The sequence below is a fragment of the Salmo salar genome, chromosome 02 (assembly GCF_965601325.2).
Source record: "Salmo salar chromosome 02, fSalSal1, whole genome shotgun sequence".
NCBI classification, from domain to species: Eukaryota; Metazoa; Chordata; class Actinopteri; order Salmoniformes; family Salmonidae; genus Salmo; species Salmo salar.
In genome coordinates, this window is record NC_138292.1 from 38,578,829 (window position 1) to 38,595,844 (window position 17,016).

A 17,016-nucleotide genomic window follows, 5' to 3' on the forward strand; every position below is an offset into this window, starting at 1 on the left:
ATCGTGAAGTTATTCAACCCAACGTGAATTCGATCAGAGAAGCATTTCAGTAGAACCTCTGTTCGTGCAATATTCAGTCAGTTTTGTTAAACAAATACCAGTGAGGCAGAAGAAAATGACCACTAAGAAACATCAGAAATGTTTATTACTGTGTGAGTGGTATAGTGTGTATTAGAAATGATTGCTAGAGCGAAGGTAAGAAAATTACAGATAATTAAGTTCAGAGTATACTGTATATTAGCTGAGCAAATTTGATTCTCCTGCACACTTGATAATAATTTGATTACATCGCAATTTCTATGACATACAGTAGAAACCAATTGAGGCAAGTGTTCAACAGTGCAAATCAAAAGCATGAACTCGCCGCTTTTTCAATGCAAGACACACAGCATGGAATGTTCATAACAATCCGGACAATTCTGAATCTGTCCTAGTATCCAAAGAATATTTTCTGCTTCCAAGAGCAGAGTGTTGAGTGGAGGCACGTTCGTAACGTATGCTTAATGTGCATTGGCCTTTTGCAATATCTCATATTCCTGCGTTGGGTTCGCAGTTCTTGAAACGTATTGGTGATCTTAGTTTGGTTTAACCAACGTCCGAACATGTATCTTCTTAGATCAAGTAACACACGCCATTTCTTTGTACATTTGTACACATTTATTTAGCATCGTTGAACTTTGCCTAACGGCGACCAGATAACATGTCCTTTTAAGGACGTTCCTGAGATGTGAGGCTGAGCCCACTTTGAGTAGGCGTGGCCTGCTGCTGTGGATCATAAGTGAGCATGCTCAGAACTCTGGTCGCTGTCGTGACTGTCCTCGTTGGCCAGGGAGTCTGTGGAGTGATGAAGAGCCGCTATGTTGGATGATTCGGACGGCAGCAATGTCCCCTTTTTCACGTTCACCAGTTCTTTTTCCCTCGCTACAGCCCCCTGTTGACCTCCTTTTACTCGTTTCCACTTCATCCTCCTGTTCTGAAACCACACCTTTACCTGTGGAACAACCACAAAAGACAAGTTGAGTTATTCTAAAAAGAACAGCAAAATGGCGGTGGGGTGGGGGGGAACATTTTGCATAGCTGGAGACTGTTACGAACACTGAGTAGAGTCCTATTAAAATATAAAAAGACCTGGATATTGATCAAATGGTAAGCCTGACACTTGATACAGGCGCTCCTGTAAAGGTTTGGCAGCTATTTCTATACCGTAGCAGTGATTATGTGCTGATATACTGCCACATTCCCTGGCATCAAGACACTGCTTCCTCTTTTCCCTGACTCGACAACTCCTCCAGTATTTACGTCTCCCAGAATGATGATTAGGCTGTTGCTTAAAAGGGTTTACGTAGGGTTCGAGTAGACGTGAAAGTCAACACTGACTGGGTTCTGGATGAGTCTCTTTTTCTCTCCTTGCGTTTGGATGGTTTATTTTGGGGGGTGTCATGCTGTGGGGCCTAGCTGGGTCACATGGGCAGGAAGTCACTTGATTTTACACACAATGTTTGTCTTAAACCTTCAGCGATACATGCCATGCTGACGATCACATCAGTGGTGGTGATGGATATATTTTCGGCCTATATGATAGCACGTCAGAAGGGCACGTGTGAGCTGTGGCACACCTGCACAAGCACGCCTTAAAAGCCTTTGCCACCTGAATACAGCCTATAGCTCAATGGGGATGGATGCATTTTGTTGCTATGTTGTTGCTATGTTACCTAATATACAGTACCAGTCAAAAGTTTGGACACACCTACTCATTCAAGGGTTTTTCTTTATTTTTACTATTGTCAAATTTGTCGAATAATACTGATGAGTTGGACTGCAGAGTGAAGGAAAAGCAGCCAACAAATGCTCAGCATATGTGGGAACTCCTTCAAGACTGTTTGAAAAGCATTCCAGGTGAAGCTGGTTGAGAGAATGCCAAGAGTGTGCAAAGCTGTCATCAAGGCAACGAGTGGCTACTTTGACGAATCTAAAATCTAAAATATGTTTAGATTTGTTTAACACGTTTTTGGTTACTACATGATTGCATATGTGTCATTTCATAGTTTTGATGTCTTCACTATTAATTTCCAATTTAGAAAATAGTAAACATTAAAAAAAAAACTTGAATGAGAAGGTGTGTCCAAACTTTTGACTGGTACTGTACATATTTGTGATATATCACCTATCAAGGTATTTTTAGTTCAGCGACCAATTTCCCATTTGTCATTGTGTCAATGAGTCCAGTCCCATTGAGTTTCATAGTTATAAAATCCCTATCAGTTTGACGGGTAGAGTTCCAACCCCGGCCACCCAGATTTCCTACTGTCATTACTGTAAGTGGATCATCCTTAAAATACATCTGCAAGCTTGCACTTTTCACTCCTGTTATTGATAGTGCAGTAAGGCAAGGCGCATGTCACCGAGTTTGTTGTCACATGGCTACTGTACAGTACATGTTATTTCTACTAATGCTATCATCAGTGTTATTTCTACTAATGCTATCATCAGTGTTATTTCTACTAATGCTATCACCAGTGTTATTTCTACTAATGCTATCATCAGTGTTATTTCTACTAATGCTATCATCAGTGTTATTTCTACTAATGCTATCATCAGTGTTATTTCTACTAATGCTATCACCAGTGTTATTTCTACTAATGCTATCATCAGTGTTATTTCTACTAATGCTATCAGTGTTATTCTCTACCTCACATGCCTATCATCAGTGTTATTTCTACTAATGCTATCATCAGTGTTATTTCTACTAATGCTATCACCAGTGCTATTTCTACTAATGCTATCATCAGTGTTATTTCTACTAATGCTATCATCAGTGTTATTTCTACTAACGCTATCATCAGTGTTATTTCTACTAACGCTATCATCAGTGGGCTAATGACTCAATTACTTATAATGTTATTATTATGACTGGTTTGTATGGGTTGTTTTGCATTCATAGTTGTTACTAGATATGAGTTTCCATGTTACTGAAGGTAAGACGCAGGCCTGTCCGAGTCATGTTATGCTTTAGGGATCATGTTGAATCTCTGGAATAACAGGTAGGTTCATGTTCTCTAAGAGTTGGTTATGAATTTGAAATTGACATAACAAAAATATTGGATGTTCTAAGCGCAATATAAGTACTCCAAAACTGTACATAATTACTAGGATGTTATGGGGTAATTACATAAATACTTAATGGAATAGCCCAATGGTATTCACTGTGGTAAGGGTGATGTAATGTAAAGTGTGGCCATTATTTAATGTTACATTAATGTTTAGATGGTAGGCATAAGATTTTTTATCTTAGTTTATGGTTATATTTGGGCATTTGAAATGACTTTTAGAAGTACTACATTGAAGCACTTTGTCGAAAATCGAAAACTTAAGGTTTAAGGTTTGGAGTCTCCGATGTTACTTAAGAAACGTATACTGTCAGGAACCTGTCTGTTCTATCCATTTAATCCCTACTGTATATAACAAACTACCTACGGCCAGATGTATGCCACATGTGACATATCGCTTCTCTCTGACGCCCCAGATAGGTGTTACAGAACACTGTACGATGTTTCCTTCCCCTCAATTTGTCTTCTATTATTTATTTCATGTGACTGTGTTTACAGTGGCCCCTCTGCCTACGCTCTGAGACTAATTTGTCCTAGCTGGGGGAAACAGGAAGTGACTTGCTAGACAGCACCTCCTGCTTTTTTGCCCGTCTCCATTACTTGACTGTAGGCTGACTGAAAGAATAGACCCAAATATCTAGAATATGATAGTCCCGCTTCACAGTCACAGCTGGAGCACAACAGCACACAAACCAGAAGTTCTAAAGTTAGGAAAACACTGTTGTTCCGAAAACCTCTGTATGGTCTGACTGAGGCAGTCTTTTCCCGCCACCCGGCATTAATGCGTTATGCGGTCAATATGTTTGAACCCAAAAGGATAAGTGGGAGAATGAGGTTAGAGTGGTGACATTACATACTTGTCTCTCTGTGAGATCGAGGTTGACTGCTATCTCGTAGCGCCTCAGTCTCGTCAGATAGTTGTGATGGGCGAACTCGGCCTCCAGCTCACGGATCTGCTCCTTGGTGAACGCCGTCCGCTCCTTCCTGGGTTTGCTGCTCACGTCTGACTTGTAATTCCCGTCTTGGGACTCTGAAATCAAACACGGCACTCATTTTTTCTTTCCAGTCAGGGAGATTTATACTCAAAGAAAATAATGATAAAATGAGCACTATATGGCAGGTGCAAGCCAGAGACACAAATACAGGCAGACGAGGGAAGGAGTCAGGTATGGGAAACAATGGGAGCTGCCAATCACCTTTTATTGTTGTGGCATTGTTTATGCACACTGTAAGTGGCTGGGAGGACCCAGAAGCGTCTACACATGTGCCTGTTTCTGGCAGCTGTGCTCTCACACACACAGTGGGCTGGCTCCTACTCTTTCCAATGTGGAGTTCATTTGTCTTACTGTTAATGGAATCGGCTGCTACCCTCGTAGTTTTAATATGGAACGAAACAGCTCTGCAGGATGTGTGAAAATATATTTCCTCAGTTTATTTACCTCCATTTTATAAGCGTCTCCTCTTTATGACTAACAAGCTGCCAACTCACAACAATTTGCAAAGGAGTATTTTTCCAATCTCTCATTTAGATTTGGTGTTGTTGAATTTTGAACAATATTGTCAAACTTTTTAATTTACTGAGAATGGCTAGACTATGAGATGGACTATAGGGAGAGTAGAACCTATGTCAGTCTGGTTTTGACCTATTATTCGGATTATGACATCATACACATAAGGACAAACTGTTACGATTCCCCAGATGAACATGAAGCAATGCAGGTACCTTTTTTGCAACGATATGCAAATCTACCACCTGTTGATTAACTGGAGTGACGGGAGAAAATTGTTTTATTGAGACTTAAAGGATTTATTTGTACAACCAATGTGGATTAAAAATCTACTTGTCATTCCCATTTTGTTTCAACCTCAGGAGAAGATATTGTTAAATTTGAATTTTTTACTGTTTCTCAGAAGGAACATGTTTTGTTAATTTGGTTCCCAAACTTTCCTATTGTGACCAGACTTTGTGGTTAGGCCTTTTGGATATGCTTCAGTTGCACATTGCACTTCAAGGCAACAGGGATTGCATGCTAATTCATCTGCGGTTCTGTTCTGCAGTCTGTGTTAATCCCAACAGGCGGTCCCAAATCCAAACTGTAAATAGGCTGGGAGTTTACAGGCCAGGGCCAGGCCAGATACACCACTTCGCCACGTCACGGGAGACACACCGAGAAGTTCTTACTGAAAAAGTGTCTCTCAAAATATTTTCTCACAAGAAAAAATCTTTCTTTCTCTTACTCTTCTTACTCTTCTTTTTGTGTCGTAGAAAATATAGAAGAATGGAAAATTATACAACTTTTGTTTGCAAAAAGCCATTCATCATTGATGTTGTGGGGAAAAGGAAAGGAAAATTCCAAGCACATGGTGATATGTCATAGTGCGTAACTGGCATCCATGACAGGAAAACACTGCAAATATATAATCCAGTTATTCCCACATAAATTATAAGACTTTCCTTACAGTGTAGTAATGTAGCTGAAATTCTGTGCATCATTGTATGGTGAATAGAAAATGTCTCAACATGTCTGTAATTTCACCAGTGTTGGCCAACTGTCGGTGTGCCAGAGAGCAGGCCTCATTCAAACATACCTCTTAGATGAATTTACTCTCTGGTAAACACAGCCATTGTGTAAGAATAAAGAATAACATGGCCAGCTGCTGGAGACCAGCGCAAAGCCGATTTTAAAAAGAGTCCCAAGGTTTTACGACACAGCCACTACACCACAGCAATTAGGTCCTTGCTGGAACTTTCATCTCTCCACACAAAAGGGAATAATGGGAGGAAAATACAGAGCCCAGACATTGGGTAGTTTTAGGGCTGCCAAATGGTCTGAAGCCAGATCAGGGAACCTTTAAAAAACAGTGTTGGTGTCCATGCTGACGTTTCTGACAGAGAGACTGCAAAATGAAATGATTCTACTTTTCACTCCTTTCGGTGTGACGTTTTCAGTTCATTGGCCAATCATTTTGTAGATTTTCTTGAGGATTCTTCTCTACGGCAAAAACAATTTCATTGTGACATAGAATATTGTAATGCTAGATCTACCAAAATAACCTTAGCGTCAATAACGAAAATGGCAAAGCCATGCCTGAGTTAGTCCCTGAGCATCACTTGCTAGAGCAGCACTCACAAATACACTCCACTATAACAAAATAGGATTCAAGCAATTACTATTACTTTATGTTTAAAATCTATTAACACTTTCCAAATAAGTTTTGGTTACACTTTACTTAAAGCATACATGTATACTGCATTATAATTCAGCTATAATACAGAGTAGGAGACTTGACATGAGCATGTATGATGACCCCCTACCAACGTCGTATAATTATATAATGATCCTGACAAAAAAAAACAGCCATTTTTGAGTCAGTCAAAACGCTGAGTCATAGTGACATGTAACATTATAAGCCTTATTGTAAGACATTATGTACATGTGCATAACATAATGCATAAAGCACAATACCTGCAGGCTAAAGGGTTCCCAAACGTTAAAATGTGCCAGGTTGACCCCTAGCTCCCTCAGAGCTCCAGTATACCCCAAGAGGCCAGCCCAGGTTACACCAAACGGCACGGCCATATTCCCTCCAGGTGGGACCCTTAAAATTAGCAGGTTTCGCAGAAACCAGACACCCAAATACCAGCCGGACCACTGGTCACGTGACAGTGTATACCCTGCAGTCCACCTTTAGGAAAAAAATCACACTAAATGATTTGTATTTCTTGACCAGGAGAATGTTTTGCATGGAAATCTGGTTTCAAGTGTTTTATTATTGTTTTCGTATCCAATGTAAAGTTTCACAGGCTGATTTTACTCAGGTTTCAATCCAGATGATGAAACCAAATCAGGGCTATCTCATCGAATTGGCAACACGGTGCTATTTGGACAGCTGATTGGATAAGCTAACTACGCTCAATAATCAGCATGATTGGTGTTAGCGTGAAGAGAATGTAAGGCCCACGTAATGAGGCTGCAATAACCATTGGAACTAGGGAATTGAAATGGAGCTTGGGAGCCAAGTGTTAGTTTCCAAATTATTTGACCAAGGAGAACAGGAAATAGAGGATGGAGTTTTAAATGTATGAATATATGAGAGGTTAGTATGGTCAAAACAAGAGCAGTATTATAAATAGTAGTGACTGCCTTCGAAGTTGCGCTCTCTTAGCTTAGTGGCTTTCTGTCATTTCTCTGGCAATTTCAGCGTGGCGCTGCTACTCATACAATGATTTGCATAATATAAAAGAACATTTCCAACATCTGAACAATTCTATAAGTCAGGTGTGTTAATCATTTCTATGCATCTTTTAGATATTCCTCTACATCCAAATACCATGAGTCCTTATTTTGGTAACTACTTAAAAAAAAAAATTGGATTGTTATTAGCCTCTGTAGAATTATAAAGAAACCTATTTTACATGCCGTCGGTCTCTACGCTGCCCATTCATTTCAAACAGAAAGAATACACATTTAATTGCACACTTAAGTAGTTAAAGTCCCTGTGATTTTGTGAAAATGTTTCATCATCTGTTTGAAGGAGTCATGTGCAAGAAGGGATCCATGACTAAAGTGGCCAACAGTATCCTGTGTGAGTCAAGCAAAACAGGGCACTAATCACATAGGGAAATATCAATCAAGTGTTCAAGTGGTGTGTACAGAACCCCAGCCAGGTGACCCACACTGAGGCTGTTTAAACAGACAGAGGTCTAGGCCCAGTGCTGCAGGATGACTTTCCAGTGACCCGGTACAACGGCGGATACACTTTCCATGTAAAACTACTAATATGTTGACAACAAACTCTTTCCTTTAAAAAACACTTTAACACTTACAAAGTGCTTAATATCGATTAGAAAGGTTGAATAGTAAAAAGTTGATATATAGCACTGCTAGGCTATGTAATAATGTAGAAATGTATGTTCCAGTTAACTTAACATAATAAATGTGCATATTCGTATTGCTTATATTTTGTCGATATTTATACACTTGCTGTGTATAAAGTTCATGGTCCTTTTCACAAACGTAGAAAATCTCAATGATTATGAAAGTCACGCCTGTACAGTATCTACTTGAGGTAAGTAACTCGTTACTCCAAACCTTATCAATGCAATTAGACCATAATTGCACGTGTTCTTGTAATGCTGGCAAAACCTTTTTTTACGTTGCATATTAATAACTGCTCAATAGTGACTGACAAAGTGATCTTCATTTTAAATGTTTAGTAGCGAAGCACGAAAACATTAGCAGTAAAAATGTGTAAGGTTGGTGTTATAGTTCATAAATTTTTTTAGGACCATTGATCAAACTGGTAGGAAATAGAGAGTATGTTTCTCTGGATGTTTGAAAGTTAAGTTTTTTTTAAATAAAATGTTTTATTTAAAGACTATTAACATTGCAACAAATCTATTAAACTGTATATCAAATGGTTTACATAATGCTACTGTAACTCAAATTGTTCAATTGAATATATTTATTGATTCAACTTCCCAGTCTCTTTTAGTCAGTGCAATTTATAAAAAAGACTGCATCAACAATCATCCTGGAGCTAAAGGCACTCCACAGTAAGAAAAGCCTAAATCTTCTTGGGTGTTCAGTGTCATTCGAAGCACTGGTGTACTCTTTTACAATCCATGACATTAATATTTTACAGTGAGCCTCATTTTCTGCCCCCTAAAATGTGTCAAAATGAAACAGACGGGATTGAGACCAAAACATGCCAGAAGTCTAATGCCCAACACGGAGTTATCGTCTGGCCTTTGCTCTCCCCTTTAGTCAACATACTGTAATTGCCCCTGTTCATGTCAGCCAACATCTACAAACCTCTCTTCAGACAATATTATACCACATTTTCTGTCAGTGAAACATAAACTTCCCTCAATCCATCTCCACGGAAAGCCTTAGAAGTCTGAGTGATTATGGCGTTCTTGAAACCACACCATTAAGGTACAGTTAAGTTATACCCATCTTGAATAAATGCTCTGCGAGTGTATTAAATAATGTTCATTATTTCAACTGTATGACAACTTATGAATAAGATAAAGATATGTAGCTTTAGTTTCCCACTTAAGTTGTTCAACATTATACTCAACCCATTTTTACATGCAGCTCACAAAATAAGGAAGAAAAAAGACAAAAATAAATGTCAACCCAAAAGTCGATCTTTCCTCTGGTCTTACCTGAGCTGTCACTTTTCCTCTTGCCATTTCTCTTCTCTGCCTCAGCAGGTGACAGTGTCTGTCTTCCAAAGTCTGCAGGCACACAGTTGGCCCCCGTGGGGGTGCTGCTGCCCAGGTTGGGGGTGCCTAGGTCTGGGGGTGCGAGGGCACTGTCCTGGGCCGAGTGAGAGTGGGGGTGGGGGTGGCAGAGGTTGTGGCGGGAGCTCGCATTGCCAGGAGAGGGCATCTGTGGAATGTGCCAGCCGGCCTGGTGCTGAGGCGGGTGATGCTGCTGTTGCTGTACCGGGTGATGCCCACGGTGATGGTGGTGATGCCCGCCGAACAGGCCCTCGTCACCGGGATAGCCGGAGATGATGCAGGCCGAAGGGGAGGAGATGGCGGTGGAAGAGGCCAGGTCAGGGTAGGAGACGTGGTCCGTGCGTCCGTGGAGAGTCAGCGGAGACTGGGTGAAGGCAGGGTGCAGGGCCTGCACAGTGGCATGGGGGCTGCGGAGGCAGCCAAAGAGCGTGTGATCCATCGCATGCAAACACACAGCCCTCCAGAAAGATAAGGAGGGGGACAAAAAAGGAAAGGTAACAAAAAAGTAAGCCAACTAAGTAAAAAAAAAAAAAGTGGTCAAAACAAAACACAGAATATCCAAAATCCACAACTTGTGCTCTTTCCTTAGCTCACCCCAAATTTGTCTCCTTGATAAGAGTTCGATAAAAAAGTTGTGTGTAGGTCTGTGTGTGTGTTGAAAGGGGGCTCCAGTAATAATCCTGGGCATGCGGACAGTTGCCAGGCTGCACAGGATAAACAGTGAACCCTAGATAAGCTGCCGGAGAGATTCTCAGATGACAGGAGAGAGAGGAGACTGGAGACCTGTGGAGTGGAGGGAAAGGTGGTTCCAAAGAACTGCAGTACGAGGGGAGCCGGCAGAGGGAACGTTATAAATAGGCTGTAACGTGAGAGGGAGGCTGGGTCACAGACTGCGTACTACTGACCACATGCATATGATCGCCCTCCAAAAAGCACGGCACAATAAATCAGCACTATTAAAATGGCTGGTGTCTCAGGAAAGAAGGCCATTTATTTTTCGACTTTCGCTATCTGACTCCTGTTGGCCCCTTTCCTTCTTAGAAAATCGTCCATAATGTTTAAGATGATGATGGTGTTATGTGATAGGGTTGGACCATTTCATACTTACCATAAGAGATGGGATCTAAAAATGTGAACAGACATGCGATAGGGGGTGGGTGTCAAGGGATAGCTCGTTATGTATTGTATTACATTTGTTGATATCGTTGTGAGGTTAGTTATGTTGAAGCACGTGTTGCTTTGTTTCCTTTGCAAAGCCATCTCATACTAGTATACCTCTGTATGCATAGTTGGTATACACCAAAAAACGTTTTACCACAGAATATATATATATTCTGTATGTGTTATTTCATAGTTTATTTTCTCAAATATAAAATATATTTTGATTTGTTTAACCAAAAAAACTGTTGAACAAATCAAAATATATTTTATATTTGAGAAAAAAAACTATGAAATAACACATATGGAATCAAGTATTAACCAAAAAACTGTTAAACAAATGAAAACATACTTTATATTTGAGATTCTTCAAAGTAGCCAACCTTTGCTGTGATGACAGCTTTGCACACTTTTGGCATTTTCTCAACCAGCTTCATGAGGAAGTCACCTGGAATGCATTTCAATTAACCTGTTGGGGATAGGGGGCAGTATTTGCACGGTCGGATAAAAAACGTACCCGATTTAATCTGGTTACTACTCCTGCCCAGTAACTAGAATATGCATATAATTGTTTGATTTGGATAGAAAACACCCTAAAGTTTCTAAAACTGTTTGAATAGTGTCTGTGAGTATAACAGAACTCATTTGGCAGGCCAAAACCTGAGAAGATTCCAAACAGGAAGCGCTCTCTCTGACTATTTCTTGGCCTTCTTGATCATCTCTATCCAAAACAGGGGATCTCTGGCATAACGTGACATTTTCTAACGCTCTGCATAAAGGAGTTCTGTATCTATAATTCTTAAAAGAATTGTTGTGTTTTTTGTGAACGTTTATCGTGAGTAATTTAGTAAATTCACCGGAAGTGTTCGGTGGGAATGCTAGTCACATGCTAATGTAAAAAGCTGGTTTTTGATATAAATATGAACTTGATTGAACAAAACATGCATGTATTGTATAACATAATGTCCTAGGAGTGTCATCTGATGAAGATCAAAGGTTAGTGCTGCATTTAGCTGTGGTTTTGGTGATATTATATGCTAGCTTGAAAAATGGGTGTCTGAATATATCTGGCTGGGTACTCTGCTGACATAATCTAATGTTTTGCTTTCGTTGTAAAGCCTTTTTGAAATCGGACAGTGTGGTTAGATTAACGAGAGTCTTGTCTTTAAAATGGTGTAAAATAGTCATATGTTTGAGAAATTGAAGTAATAGCATTTCTAAGGTATTTGAATATCGCGCCACGGGATTCCACTGGCTGTTGAGTAGGTGGGACGCAAGCGTCCCACCTAGCCCATAGAGGTTAACAGGTGTGCCTTGTTGAAAGTAATTTTTTGAGCCAATCAGTTGTGTTGTGACAAGGTAGGGATGGTATACAGAATATAACCCTATTTGGTAAAAGACCAAGTCCATATTATGGCAAGAACAGCTCAAATAAGCAAAGAGAAACGACAGTCCATCATTACTTTAAGACATGAAGGTCATTCAATCTAGAACATTTCAAGAACTTTAAAAGTTTTTCAAGTGCTGTCTCAAAAACCATCAAGCGCTATGATAAAACTGGCTCTCATGAGCACCGTCACAGGGAGGGAAGACACAGAGTTACCTCTGAGGCAAAGGATAAGTTCATTAGAGTTACCAGCCTCAGAAATTGCAGATCAAATAAATGCTTCACAGAGTTCAGGTAACAGACACATCTCAACATCAACTGTTCAGAGGATACTGCATGAGTCAGGCCTTCATGGTCTAATTGCTCCAAAGAAACCACTACTAAAGGACACCAAAAATAAGAAGAGACTTGCTTGGGCGAAGAAACACGAGCAATGGACATTAGACCGATGGAAATCTGTCCTTTGGTCTGATGAGTAGATGAACGGATGATCTCCGCATGTGTGTTTCGCACTGTGAAGCATGGAGGAGGAGGTGTGATGGTGCTTTCCCTCGTGACACTGTCGGTGATTTATTTAGAATTCAAGGCACACTTAACCAGCATGGCTACCACAGCATTCTGCAGCGATACGCCATCCCATCTGGTTTGCACTTAGTGGGAGTCTCATTTGTTTTTCAACAGGACAATGACCCAAAACACACCTCCATGCTGTGTACGAGCCATTTGACCAAGAAGGAGAGTGATGGAGGGCAAGCATCAAATGACCTGACCTTCACAATCACCCGACCTCAACCCAATTGAGATGGTTTGGGATGACTTGGACGGCAGAGTAAAAGCAGCCAACAAGTGCTCAGCATATGTGCGAACTCTTTCAAGACAGTTGGAAAAGTATTCCAGGTAACTATCTCATGAAGCTGGTTGAGAGAATGCAAAGCTGTCATCAAGGCAAAGGGTGACTACTTGGAAGAATCTCAAATATAACATATATTTTGATTTGTTTAACACTTTTTTGGTGTTATGTGTTATTTCCTAGTTTTGATGTTTTGATGCTCTACAATGTTGAATATTGTAAAAATAAAGAAAAACCCTTGAATGAGTAGGTGTGTCCAAACTTTTGACTGGTACTGTATATATATAAACATTAGCTTTTCTATAATAGCTAAATATAAAGATCCTATATTATCTTTACAGAGGCGATGATGATACTACTATATACTATAGAGTATAATATGACCAGTAGGAGTTTATAAAGCATGAAAATACCTAGAGGAGAAGGTATTTCTCTTATCTTATGTCCTATTCGGGTGAGAAAGAAGTATTAAAGGTATTAAGTTTGTCATAATCAGATATATACGTAACTTGTTTAGCTCTACAATAGTTGGTTGTATCTAACATATATCTAACAGATTAAATTGCATAGGATGAAAGCTGAATCCAATCATTGATTATTAAATTTAGTAGCAGGAAGGGGTGATAAAACACAAATAAGCCTACAATCAGATTTAAGTCTAATTTTGATATTGTAAACAAATTGCTGTACAACTTTTGAATTTTTGTGTGCAATTTCTTTTCACAGATAATGATTTGCCTACACACAAAACACTATACAGTTATATTCCAAATTCAGATCAATAAATTCAAATCTCACCGCAAGAATCAGAAATGATAAGTGGCTCATGAATTTACAAATTACAAATTAACAGACCAAATGGCATTAGACTATTAAATTAGCAAAATAAAACAATCCAACCTTTTTTTTTCGATCAATCAAGATATTCCAACAGCTGCATGTGTTCACCTGATGTACGGCTAATGCTTATTGCTTAGGCCTCGTGGTCAGTACTACAGACACCAGAGCTTCAGAGACTACGCTACTACAGCAGGCTGTGCCACATGTATGCAGGCCTGCCTGAGCAAGAAATTAATGACACTTTGAGAGAAAATGACTTTAGCAGATAGGAAGCAGGCTGTAACTTGGACGCTATCGCTCTCCCCATTCCTACCGTGCCTTTCGGAGGGAGCAGCACTGTGTCTACAAACTCCTTAGGTGAGCTTGAACCTTCTACTGTTTACCTTTCAAATGAAGGCTAATAGCAGCGTATAAAAGCTAGATGTTTATTCAGCTCTTCTTCTGGTGTTAATACACGTGGTTTCACTCTCTGGACATTCTGTTCACAGGATTAGTACCCTGTGGCGAGAGTGTCTCAGGGAATCCTACTCTTGTTGCCCCTCGTGTGGTGTGTTGCACGAGCCGCCGCGATATGAGTCCAAACCCCCCCACAGGTGGGGGTGGTGGAGGGGTGATGGGTAATCCACAGATTTTCTGCTGTGACTAGGAGCCCCAGGTCAGCGATGTTACAGATTAAGCCGGGAAAATGGCACCAATTTGGAGCGTGTTTAGTGAGGCTTTAGCCGTGACAGGGCAGATAGCGCAAGGCCAGGATGGCACAGTGCTGTAGACATTAGGTAGAGACCTGCTGCTACTCATCCAACCTGTCCCTGTCAGTCAGTCAGAGAAGCCCAATACATCCAAACAATGTGGTTATAGACATAGAGGATGATGTGTAACAAAAAAACAAAAAAACACTATGAAATTATAGTATAGTGCTTTCAGTCTGTGTGTATTTATTGTGTAGTTATTGGTGTTGTATGTATTGGCTGGTGCAATCAAATTTCCCCCGTTGGGGATTAACGGTCGGTGAAATGAAATGAAGATCTTGGTCTGACTGTAGATCTGATGGGTTCCCAAAGTCTAATCCGTAGAAGAAGTGTACAAAAAAAAAAAGCTTTTGTCAAATCCTTCTGCAGTTTTCTTTGGTGTCAGTTTTGTCTTACATACAAATTGATGTGGCAATTTAGTGTTTGGGTATAACTGACCATACTAACTGAATATTTCAAGTGAAATGTATTTGACTGAAGAAGAATTATGCGTTTGTGCTTAACATTAGATGAAAAATGTAATGTGTAACTGAGTCCTGGCTGTCACCATGAGCTCTTTCTTTTTACTTGATTACCTGCCTCTTGCTTAGCTGCATTTTAATGTTGTGCTTCAGTCAGAAAGCCTTGAGGTATATCTCCACAGAAATATAATATATTATGCCCTTTAAGAAGTGTCCGTGATCATTGTCAAAAGGGCCTGAGTTTTTCTGAAAGACAATGAGTTTTTTGATAATACAGCATAAAGACTTTCAATCAGGATGCATAAATATACACATATGTAATCTGGTTTAAACCTTGGAATATGAAGCATTAAGCACAATAAGAGTCACACTTGAATGTTTGTTAATACAACAAACAGTAATCCAATACATCCCAAATGGATACGTGAATATAAATATAGGGAGAGAAATATAAAGGATGTATACTGATAGTTGCTTTCTCATTCGTGGCAAGTTGGATACGTTTCAACGTGAAAAACATTTATTATGATTTCTCAAACCTGATTTGTCATGTCATCCATATTTAAGAACTGATTATGAGGGACTACAATTTATACACAACCATAATTATTATATGGATATAATTATGATGTTCCTTTAATGTCCATAGGTGAATTGAATATTAATGAGGTTGTTAATGACTTAATTTAATAAATTATTCGACAGCAATAAAATACAATATTTACTGTGTAAAATTGATTGAATCCAACTTAATATAATTTTTATCTAAATGATACATCTTGTTTTTCACATGGTCTCTACTGTAGTGTTTAAACACCAAGCTTTTTAAAATCCTACTTCACAAAACAACTGGTAGTAAAATATTTACTTGAACATAATTTAGCTACACTAAACATATGTTTTTTTATAGAATTTTTCTAAACCCCAAAGACAAGATCATTTAAGATAAAAATGAAATGCATTCATTTCTTGACTGTAAAAAAAGTCCTATATATTCCTCACAATAAAGTTTGGCATTTAAAGGCTTGTCCTGTTGAAAGTATTGTGTGTGGGACAGTCCCGGTGACTGTGGCAGGGAAAAGTTCATCACTGCTTGTTTTACTTTGAATTTCAGCTTTAGATTTATGACCGTTGTCTCTTTACGCTCAGCATTTTTGTGTATATCTTTCAAATTAAAAGAGGTATCAGTTAATTCAAACCAAGTACTTATCCAAAACCTATCTTGTCATCTATGCCTTATAAATATAGAGTTAGACTTTTTTACATTATTACCTTATTTATGAACTTATTTATGCAGTATTTTTAAGCTTCTGTTATTTTTAAGCATACACTGAGTGTACAAAACATTAGGAACACTTTCCTTTTGCCCTCAGAACAGCCTCAATTCAATCGGGGCATGGACTCTACAAGGTGTCGAAAGCGTTCCATAGGGATTCTGGCCCATGTTGACTCCAATGCTTCCCACAGTTGTGTAAAGTTGTCTGGATGTCCTTTGGGTGGTGGACCATTCTTGACAAACACGGGAAACTGTTGAGCATTAAAAACCCAGCAGTGTTGCAGTTCTTGACACACTCAAATCAGGTGTGCCTGGCACCGACTACCATACCTCGTTCAAAGGCACTTAAATCTTGTGTCTTGCCCATTCACCCTCTGAATGGCACACATACACAATCCATGTCTCAGTTGTCTCAAGGCTTAAAAATCCTTCTTTAACCTGTTTCCTCCCCTTCATCTACACTGATTGAATTGGATATAACAAGTGACGTCAATAAGGAATCATAGCTTTCACCTGGATTCACCTGGTATGTCATGGAAAGAGCAAGTGTTCCTAATGTTTTGTACACTCAGTGTACATCGTTATGTGGAGTGGGATTGCAATGGTCTTGTTTCATTTTGTGGGATGTTGGTTGCACTTGAATATGCTGTATATTTTCTCTTTTGAGTAAGTACTGTACAATAAAGCTAATGTTTATTACTGAATGACCTTGCATAGTTAAGGTAATATCTATCATACTGTAAATATGAACTGCCAAATATACTGAATGAAGGTCGCTCTGAATAAAATGTAATGAAATGTAACATAGCTTTGTTTTGTGTAAATACATTTAATCTCATATCTTGTTAGGATATGATGACTATGATAACTATGATAACTATGATGACTATGATAACTATGATAACTATGATGACTGATAACTATGATAACTATGATGA

The 17,016-nt window shown here is 39.3% G+C and overlaps 1 protein-coding gene across 1 annotated transcript; it reads right to left on the minus strand.

Annotated features, from left to right (window-relative positions):
• Window positions 1–633: 633 nt before the first annotated feature.
• Window positions 634–9,941, minus strand: LOC106582284 (homeobox protein MOX-2). The gene is made up of 3 exons (XM_014165200.3): window positions 9,280–9,941; window positions 3,965–4,137; window positions 634–991 (listed from the first exon to the last, which is right to left on the minus strand). The coding sequence occupies exons 1-3, from the start codon at window positions 9,794–9,796 to the stop codon at window positions 773–775; spliced, it is 909 nt and encodes a 302-aa protein (XP_014020675.2). The 5' UTR covers window positions 9,797–9,941; the 3' UTR covers window positions 634–772.
• Window positions 9,942–17,016: the final 7,075 nt, after the last annotated feature.

Excerpts from the sequence above, each read along its gene's own strand:
- LOC106582284 (XM_014165200.3), bottom strand. The coding sequence starts at position 9,796 with ATGGATCACACGCTCTTTGGCTGCCTCCGCAGCCCCCATGCCACTGTG. Across the intron at positions 4,138-9,279 it reads GAGGAAAAGTGACAGCTCAG|AGTCCCAAGACGGGAATTAC; the intron begins GTAAGACCAGAG and ends GTTTGATTTCAG. Across the intron at positions 992-3,964 it reads TCGATCTCACAGAGAGACAA|GTAAAGGTGTGGTTTCAGAA; the intron begins GTATGTAATGTC and ends GTTGTTCCACAG.